Source organism: Mirounga angustirostris, unplaced genomic scaffold (assembly GCF_029215605.1).
Source record: "Mirounga angustirostris isolate CCGP_5_RB_7025 unplaced genomic scaffold, mMirAng1.0.hap1 SCAF_10, whole genome shotgun sequence".
Lineage (NCBI taxonomy): Eukaryota > Metazoa > Chordata > Mammalia > Carnivora > Phocidae > Mirounga > Mirounga angustirostris.
Window position 1 is genome coordinate 39,169,334 of NW_026991718.1, and position 9,351 is coordinate 39,178,684.

The window sequence follows — 9,351 nt, forward strand, 5'->3', positions numbered from 1 at the left end:
GCTGTTCCCCACTTAGTGACCCACTAGCACATTCCAGTCCCACCTTCCTGGCTCGTGCCAGGTCACCCTGCTCCCGATCTGTGGTCGCACATTCTCTTACTCACAAGGGCTTGAGCCAACAAACTGCACGGATCGCTGGGTGACCTCCAGCGTGTCACTTGACCATCCCATGTGCAGTGGCACTAACTCCAGCCCCCCAACGCCATGAGGATCGGGGCGCCTCCTGGAGCTCAGAGCCCAGGAGCCTCCGCAGCAGAGGGCGCCTCCGTCACCAATGCACTCATCACCAGCTGGTGACAAGGAGCTAAGGCTCTACTCCTTGCACTCACAGAAGTGTCCTCCCCTGGGCAGGTGGCGAGCTTGTCCCCAGGCGTGCCCTGCCAGTGGGGCCTGACCCTGGAGCCTACCCCTGCCAAGGACACTTCCTTCCTCCTGGACCTCCAGCGGTGGCCCGCCCCGGCCCAGGAGGGGCCCCCAGGGGACAAGTGGGCTGCTCAGGAGCCACTCTGGAAATCTTGTCCCTACATCCTTGTCTCACACTCCTGGGGCACTTGGCGGTTTTGTTTGTTGGTTTCATGTAAATGCTCTTCTGAGGAATGACAATCCTGTGTGCACAGAACCAGAGGAGTTTTCTAGGGAAGGATTAGGAGAGGGTGGGAGGTAGGTGGCCTTGGAGGGTCCCAGGTTTGCCCCTCCAGGGCTTGCCCTGGGTCAAGAGCTAGGCAGAGGGGCGCCTGGGTGGCGCAGTCAGTTAAGTGACCAACTCTTGGTTTTGGCTGAGGTCGTGAGGTCTCAGGGTCATGAGATCAAGCCCTGCATTGGGCTCCATGCTCAGTGCAGAGTCTGCTTGGGTTTCACTCTCCCTTCCCCTCTGCCCCTCCCCCTGCTCCCTCTCTCTCTCTCTAAAATAAATAAAAAATCTTAAAAAAAAAAAAAAGAGAGAGAATGAGAGAGAGCCAGGCAGGAAGCTCTTGAGAGTATTGCTCAAGAATAAAGGACGCCTGAGGGGCTGGGAAGTAATAGGGCTCATTCTGGCTGCCCTGCCCTACCTCTGTTTCCCCCCCGCCCATAGCCCAGAGAGATGGGACAGATGTGGACACTCAAAAGCCCCCTGCTTGCAGGGTCCTAGGAGTCCAGGCCCATGGGACTTAGGGCAGGAGGAGAGAGGGAGCAGGAACCAGGCATCAGGCAGGAAATGGGGTGGGGGGGTGGGGGGGAAGCTGGTAGAGTGTCACTGCTCAGAAGAGGCAGGGATCAAAGCACCTGGAGGGCTCTCCAGGACAAAGGCAAACACTGAGGTCCCTGCTGCCCCCACAGAGCCCGGCACCCCCCGCCCCCGGCCAGGTATAAGGGCCCCCGGCCCAGCAGGGGATCCAGGCTGTGGAGGTGCCATGGCCAAGTCCCAGCAGCTGCTGTGGCTACTGTTGCTGTCCACGCTGTGCGGCACAGGCGCAGGTGAGCCTCCCCAGCCTCTCCTCAGCTCCCTCTCTCCCGGGGCCAGGTGTGGAGGAGGCTTCCCGTCCGCCTCCAGGCGCACTGCCTCCGGCCCTGAGCCAGGCGTTACCCCTAGTCCGTAGGAGCTGAGGAAGCTGAGGCTCTGAGCGGCTCCCGCGCTTGTCCAAGGTTACACACCCTGGGGTGGGGGTGGGGTGCATAGAGCAGGTGGGACCCTGCTCCATCTGACTCCAGCACATTTAAGGGCCAAGCGCTCCTGGTAAAATTAGGTTTGGAGGTTGGGTGAAGTCAGAGTGCCAGGTGTGGCCTAAATCCCAAGGTTGCTCTGGCCCCAAACTGCAGCTGACTGGACCGCCTCGTCCCTGGCTTGTGCCTGGGGCCCCGAGTTCTGGTGCCAAAGCCTGGAGCAAGCACTGCAGTGCAGAGCCCTGGGGCACTGCCTACAGGAAGTCTGGGGCCACGCAAAAGCTGTGAGTACCTCCCGTGGATGCACCGGGACTGGAGGTCTGGCATAGAGCGTGCTGGGTGGCCTCTGCATGGGCCTGAGGGGATTCAAGCCCCCGCTAGGGGATGGGATAGGTTGGGATAGGATGGGATAAGATGACATGGATGGGTTGGGATGGGGGGTAGTCGCCTGCGCCTTGGAGCGCTCTGTCAGCCTCACACACCTGAGCTGGGAGCATGGCCCCCCCCCACTCAAATGCCCCACCTTGGGGCCCCCTCCCCAGGATGACCTGTGCCAGGAATGTGAGGACATCGTCCGCAGTCTCACCAAGATAATCAAGGAGGCCATTTTCCAGGTAATGAGGCCCAGATCCTGGATGAAGCTTGGGGGCCAAGAGATGGGGGACAGAACAGGGCACAGAGGTTAGCCCCCTAAAGAGGCCATCTCCAGGCCGAGAGTGAGACATGGGTTTGCCTGGGGACTCCAGGAACCTCCTGGCCAGGAGAGGGTCTTGGGAGTGAGCCAGAGATGGTATCTCCTAAGGGGGAGGATCCTCCCTGTAGCCAACTACTTAACCCCTTGGCACTCTCTCAACTCTGGTGCCCTGGGAGAGGGTGGCCAGCCTGCCTGGTGGCGGTCCTGCCTCCAGGGACTCGGGCAGGCACAGACCTCAAAGAGACCAGCCTGACTGTCTCCTCCCTGCCTCCCAGGACACGATGCAGAAGTTCCTGGAGCAAGACTGTGATGTTCTGCCCTTCAAGCTTCTCGTGCCCCAGTGCCATCACCTGCTTGACACCTACTTCCCAGTGGTCGTCAACTACTTCCAGAGCCAGATCGTGAGGGCCCGGCAACCTTGCCTCCAGCCTGCCTCCCTGACAGCCCCCATGTCCAGCCACATGCAGAGTTACCCACGCACACTACGCCCCAGCCCCACACACATACACACACACCCTACCCGTGACCAGTCCAGGAGACACAGTGGCCCACAGCCACATGGCCCAGATCACAGTCCTACCTGCTCAGCTGTACTGAGTGGGTCCACACAATGGGTTTACAAAACCCCCACTACACACCCTCACACCCTTCACACTCACATACACTCACTCATACACTCATACCACACACTCAGTCTCATGCAGAACCCTCACCATCACATACTCACACATACAAACACACTCTCACACCCATGCTTGCACTTATCCATTCTCACAAACACACATGCTTGTGCTCATTCACACACATCCCCAGACACCTGCCCGAAGACCCCACACAGCCCCACCTCTGCCTTTTGGCTCCCCCCACCCTCACCACAGAACCCTAAGCCACAGCCCCCGTCCAGCCTGCTGCCCCTCATTCCAGGCCCAAAGCCAGAGGTCTTAGTGCAAGCCCTTGAGCCAGGCTGGGCAGGAGTGGGTCCCCTCCCACACCCTGACCACTCCCTCACCCTGCATTGCGCCCTAGAACCCGAAGGTCATCTGCAAGCACCTGGGCCTGTGCAAACCTGGGCGTCCAGGGCCAGGGCAGGAGTCGGGGCTGTCAGACCTGCTGCCGGAGAAGCTGATCCTCCCCGGGCTGCCAGGAACCCTCCAGGTGAGGGCTGGGCCTCACACCCAGGTGACAGAGGGCCCTTGCACTGCTGGCCCCTCATACAGATAGGTGGGATTCCAGACAACGACGCCACAGCCAAGGCCCATAAGCACTTGCCCTGGAGAGAGCAGAGCCAGCAAGGGGACAAGAAGCTCTAAGCAGGGCCTAAGGCAGGGAAAAGGGGAAGAGAAGGCAGGGGAGGTAGGGCCTGGAGGACGCCTTCTCCCAGGGCCCAGCCCAGCCTCACCTGGGGGTGATTCTCTCCCCCAGGATCTCTCTGAGCCTCGGCTGCCCATCCCCCTCCCCTACTGCTGGCTCTGTAGGACTCTGATCAAGCGGATCCAAGTTATGATTCCCAAGGTGAGACATCCAGGAATATGAGGAGCTCAGCAGGGCCCTCCACAGCTCCACCCTCCCCTCCCCTTCCTCATACCCCTGTCAGGGGCCACACACGGGACCCCGGAGCTCAGGCTCAGGCCCCGTGGGCGCCAGGCCTAGAGTTCATTCAACAATTGTAAAGCCCCCGCTATTACATGCCAGGCATTGTGCCAGGCGTCAAAGAATAAAAATGAACAAGACCTCGGTCTTGTCCACCAGCAGCTCATCATTGGATGGCGAAGAATCCCAGTTTGCTTGTTTGTTTAGAAAGAGTGCACACAAGGGAAGGGGGGGTTGTGGGGGTGGGGGGAGGGCGAGGGAGAGAATCTTAAGCAGGCTCCATGCTCAGCGGGGCGCCCAACGCGGGACTTCCATCTCACCACCCTGAAATCAAGACCTGAGCCAAAATCAAGAGTTGGACACTCAACCGACTGAGCCCCCCAGGTGCCCGGACGAGTGCGGCTTTTAGCGACAAAGGCCATCTTGGCACGTTTGTGTGCCTATGGGACTGGCCAGCAGATGGGAGAAGCAGTGAGGTGGGGAGAGAGGACAATGCGGGTAATGTACTTGGGGTGGGAGCGGGGGTCCAGGGCACGAGTCGATGGGCTGGCCTTGGGCAGAGCAACGACCGTTCCTCTGTCAGCGAAGTAGGGAGGTTAGGCGAGTGTGGCAGGTTCTGACACAAGCAGGTGACATGCACAAGCATTTGGTGAAACGTACCCGTTTGGAAGGTAGCGCACCCCAGAGACATACAATTCACTGTGTCGTGCGCCCACCTCCACCTTCCCAGCAATGGGGGACGGGGCAGCCGCCAGCCGCGGTAGACCCAAGGCCAGCCGGCGCCGTGCAGGTTCTTGACACGTGCTGGTTGAATGAATGAAGAAAGGAGGGAATGAGCCAGAGTGCTTGTCACCTCTGCCTCTCTCCTTGCCCTTCAGCTAGGAGGTGGAGTTTGGAATCGGGGTGGGCTGGGGAACCTCCTCGCTTCCCCCAGGTGTTCCAGGAGCCACAGATGAAAGCTGCCGCCACTGCAGGGAGATGTAGCAAGCCCCGCGTGTGCAGGGGGAAGCCCCAGGTCCGATCACCGTGGGCCCGGCGGACGGCCACCCATCTGGGCTGGCCACGCTCCTTCCCACAGCCCCAGAGCCTGTGGACACCGAGCTGGGATGGCGGCCTGGCCCCTGCACTCACTTAGTGACTCTGGCGGGGCCCCTCGGACTCTCGGATGCCCAGCATCCTTATCTGTAAAGAGCATACTCATTCCCCCTCCCAGAAAGGCGCAGGGTCAAACTACGAGTTGCCCGCAGGTGCCGGGCACGGCGTAGACCTTGCCGGGGCAGGTCCCATCGTGCCCTGTCTCTGCCCCCGCCCCAGGGTGTGCTGGCCATGGCTGTGGGCCAGGTGTGCCATGTCGTACCCCTGGTGGTGGGTGGCATCTGCCAGTGTCTGGCCGAGCGTTACACCGTCCTGCTGCTGGACGCGCTGCTGGGCCGCGTGCTGCCCCAGATGGTGTGCGGCCTGGTCCTCCGGTGCTCCAACGGCGCTGGCCCCGGTGAGCCCCATCCCTCCCCAGTGCCCACCCTCCTCTTCCCTGCCCCCTCCCCTGGCCCTGCCCCGCCCCCCCCCACCCCCGGTGCCCCCTGCACTGCGCCAGTCCGGACTAGAACTGAGCACCTCTGCAGGGCAGGCTTGACGGTTCTCTCTCCCAATCCTCACAGCTCTGGAGTCCCTGCCCGCAGAATGGTTACCTCAAGAGTCCGAGTGCCACGTCTGCATGGTCGTGACCACGCAGGCCGGGAACAGCAGCGAGCAGGCCATGCCGCAGGCAATACCCCAGGTCTGCCTCAGCTCCTGGCTGGACAGGCAAAAGGTGAGGGATGGGCACGCGGGGGACTTGGGGCCCTGGGCCTGCCCCCAGTGGAGGGGGGAGCCCGGGAAAGGCTTCCCCGTCAGAGACACACAGAGTGGTCCGACCCCTGCCCTCGAGGAGCTCAAACAGGCAGGACGTGGGCCCAAAAACCGTGGAAAAAATAACACAGGGCAAAACCTGCCAAGGTCAGGGGTTGCCTTTGGACAAAGGGCATGGGCCCCAGAGGACCTGCAGGCCTCCCTCACGGACGAAGACTAAGGCCCAGTTATCATGCCATGCCCACGGGAGCAGGAGAGGGCCTGGCCTTCTCTGCAGGGTCCCCGTCCTGTCCTCGCCCCATCCCTCTCTCAGTGTGACTCACCGGGGACACACCCACCCTCGGAGAGGGCTGGGCTTAAAGGCTCTAGAGTCCCAGGACTCAGAGTCCCTACAGTGAATTCCCTTCACAAAGTCAAGTCCTAAGGCAAGCCTACTGATGACCTGCCAGGGAGGCAGCGTTCTGCATGGCACTCCCCTGCTCCAGGATGTGCAGGGCTCCCCACTGCCCACCACATCAGGTTGCCAAGCCCAGAGGAGCTTGAAGATTTCTAGACCTGAAATTTGGGGGGATGGGAAGTGGTGGCTATGATGCAGGCCCCGCGCGTGAGCTGCGAGCCCCTCCATCTCCAGTGTCCCTGGCTTTCCCAACAGAAACCCTCCATTTCAGCCCACACCAGCCTGTTCACAGCCGGAGCTGCTCACTGGGGGCGATGGCTGGAGCTCCACCGGGTCAGGAAGGAGCGCTGGAGTGATGCAGATAAGGGGAGAGTCCTGCAACGGGCCCAGTCCCCCCCCCCACACACACACCTGTTTCTTTCTCCTTCCTCAGTGCGAGCAGTTTGTGGAGAGGCACACACCCCAGCTGCACACCCTCATGGCCGGGGGCCGGGATGCCCACGCCACCTGCCAGGTACTCTCACCCTCCCGGCTGGTGCCAGGACTTTCCTCAGCTCCCAGAGCCCCCACCCTCTCCGGTCCATGATCGGCAAAGGCCCCGCTCCTCTGGGGCCAGGGCAACCCCAGGAGTACAGGCCCAGGATGCTATTTTAACATGGGTCAAGGAAAAGCCACAAAAGAATGGACAAGGAGACATAGGAAAGGAGGGGGCAGCTATAAGGAGTGTGGTCTGATGCACATTAGGGAATGGTGGGTGTTCGCTGAGCAGTGTGTGCTTGGCAGGAGCTGCCAAGTGGGTGTTCTGGGGCAAGCATCCCACCTCCTCAGGCTCCAAACCTAGAAGGCCCGTGGCTCAGGCAGTCTACAAGGTCACACCAAGAACACCCACCAGATGGCAGGCAAAGTGAAAGCTGCCCCTTCCAGTAGGAGCTTCCCATCCCCCTCAGAGCTGGGAAGGGGGAACAGGATCCAAGGCCTCTGGCCCTAACTCTGTCCCTATGGCAGGCCCTGGGCGCGTGTAAGACCACGTTCAGTCCTCTCCAGTGTATGCACATTCCTCAGTTCTGACGAGAACTCAGAGCCATGCCAGGTGAGTCTGGGCTCCCAGTTGAGGGGAAGAAGAGGTAGATGGGTCGTGTACCCATTGGGACAGGGGCCCTGTGTTCCCCAAGCAGGAAGAGGTAGTCACTGCTGCTGGTTGCCCCATCCTCCCCTTCATAGGCCACAACTCAAGGCTCCTGAGGGCCCCTCACAGCATCATCTCAAGAATGGCCTCTCTCACTCCCTCTCCTCAGAATCCCGCCACCCCTGGGGCTAGGCCCAGCTCCCACCTCCCTCACCTTGTCCCAGGCCTCAGGGGGAGCTGCAGCTCACCCTCTGCACTCACTGATCTTCAGTATTTGACGTACCAAGGCCAACCTTTCCTGAAGTTCAGGGGAAATCATGCTGTGCTGCATAAAGATGTTGTCCCCTTAGAAGCCAGGAACTCTACCATCATCTGACTCCTCCTTCCTGAGACACATTTCTCTCTTCCTGGCTGTCATTGTCTAAGTCAGAGGTAGCACCTTAGGATGGAGGGGTAAGTCAGATGCAGCCCCTATGACCAGGGCCCTCAGGCCAGGGAAATGACCCTGAGAGGGACAGACATAGCAACTGTGGGCTAGAAGTGTCCCTGAGAGCAAACTTGGCCCACTTCACCATTCTGCCCGGAGCCAGACCCTAACACCCCATGTGTTAGGTGTGTTCACTCATTTTTTAAAAAAATGTACTGGGTGCCTATAGCCAGAGTGCGCTTTAGGGGCAAGGTCTACAGCTGTGAAGAAAACGATGAACCCCATGCCCTCCTGGCACTCAGGCCCCAGGGTCCGACTCTTGCATCTGAGTGGGGCAGCCCAGGCCTGCTTCCGAATCTCTCTAGAATTATAAGCCCCTGTGGGAGGCAGTGAGGAGGAAGTGTCCCCCAACTCAGACCTATCCCACAGGGACCAAATTCATGTTTTCCCTCCACCCTGATGACAGCTGGGGGAACCTAGGGGCCGGGAAGCTACCCAGGAGACCAGGGCAGCCTCCTTTCCCCAGCTCCTAAGGCTTCCGGCACCAAAAAGAGCCACGCCTTCCATCCCTGTTGGAACAGGAAAAGCAATGGATTGGCCCAGGGGACCTGGGCTCTGGTCCTGACTCTGCCGTCAACTGCCCCTGGGTTCTCCAGCCAAGATACATTGCCCCCTCTCTGGCTCTCATTCTCCTCAGCAGCAAAGGGGGATCGAAAGAGGTGGTTTCTCCTCCTCAGGCTCCCTGCCCTCTGCCCACACTGGGAAGCCTTCACTCCCACAGTCACCTTCCCCATCTCCTTTAAGCTGATGGACCATGAGCCCGCAGCTTGTGACCTCAGTCCTGCTGTCAGTCTTACCTCTCCTGTCTCTAACCACAGCCCAAAGCAGAGCCACTTTCTTCCTCTGCGGGTGTGAGGAGCAGCCAGGGCAGCATCTGCTGGAGGAGATCTGTAAGAGGCTGCTTCCGGCCCGGGGACTTCCGGCCAGACTTCACACACCCCACTGGAGCCAGCCCAGCTCCCACAACACCCCCGGGCTGGGTCCTGGGGAACTCGTCAGCCACACACTCCTTCCCTGGCTCCAAGAGGACAGCCTGCCTCACTTTCATCTCCATGTGCATAAGATATTGGCTTTTACAGTGGTTTTGCCAATACTTTCACAAAACTCAAATTCAGAAGAATAAAAAAAAAAAAATGGGAACATCAAGTACCATAAAAGATAGATATATGAAGTTGAACTTTAAAAAAAAAATCAGGAAATCCCTGACTTGTCAAGAATGGACGCGGCAGGGCTCAAGCAAGGTGGGAAGGTGATTGGACAAACTTTCATATTTGAGATGTTCTCCGGCTTAAGAGCTATCACTTTAAGATGTAAAAAGGGGTTTTCTTTTTATCTTTTTGTAAGGCAAGCTTCCTCCAAGTTTTGGTTAAAATTCCAGTGTGATTCCATTTCTGCTATGATTTATCTCCTCAAAGCTCAGTTGGGGCACGTGCTAAAAATCAGTTCCTATGTAATCCAATGCCTGTAACAATACCAATAAAGCCTACTGCTTCATACTAAAAGGAAAAAGACAGTCATTGAAAATGCCCCCAAAGCTGCAGCCTCATGCGGCTGGACTGGGCAGCAAC

The 9,351-nt window shown here is 59.2% G+C and overlaps 2 protein-coding genes across 3 annotated transcripts in view; one reads left to right on the plus strand and one right to left on the minus strand.

Annotated features, from left to right (window-relative positions):
• Window positions 1-9,137, minus strand: part of GNLY (granulysin) — a 29,897-nt gene extending 20,760 nt beyond the window's left edge. The window contains exons 1-3 of one of the 2 annotated variants that reach the window (XM_064572247.1): window positions 8,581-9,137; window positions 5,614-5,720; window positions 4,586-4,729 (exon numbers count right to left, since the gene is read on the minus strand). The gene's annotated coding sequence lies outside the window, so the exon portion shown is untranslated. The remainder of the gene's footprint in view (window positions 1-4,585; window positions 4,730-5,613; window positions 5,721-8,580) is intronic. The other variant, XM_064572248.1, reaches the window with a different exon arrangement.
• On the plus strand, window positions 1,392-7,238 carry SFTPB (surfactant protein B). The gene is made up of 10 exons (XM_064573521.1): window positions 1,392-1,455; window positions 1,798-1,925; window positions 2,184-2,255; window positions 2,611-2,736; window positions 3,362-3,514; window positions 3,758-3,847; window positions 5,240-5,417; window positions 5,584-5,735; window positions 6,604-6,684; window positions 7,176-7,238. Exons 1-10 carry the CDS (start codon window positions 1,392-1,394, stop codon window positions 7,236-7,238), a joined length of 1,107 nt encoding a protein of 368 aa, XP_064429591.1.
• Window positions 9,138-9,351: the final 214 nt, after the last annotated feature.

What these genes read in the sequence shown, in the direction of transcription:
- SFTPB (XM_064573521.1), top strand. Translation starts at nt 1,392, where the DNA reads ATGGCCAAGTCCCAGCAGCTGCTGTGGCTACTGTTGCTGTCCACGCTG. An exon ending in ACTACTTCCAGAGCCAGATC is followed by an intron (nt 2,737 to 3,361) that starts GTGAGGGCCCGG and finishes ATTGCGCCCTAG; the next exon opens with AACCCGAAGGTCATCTGCAA. An exon ending in ATGCCCACGCCACCTGCCAG is followed by an intron (nt 6,685 to 7,175) that starts GTACTCTCACCC and finishes TCCCTATGGCAG; the next exon opens with GCCCTGGGCGCGTGTAAGAC.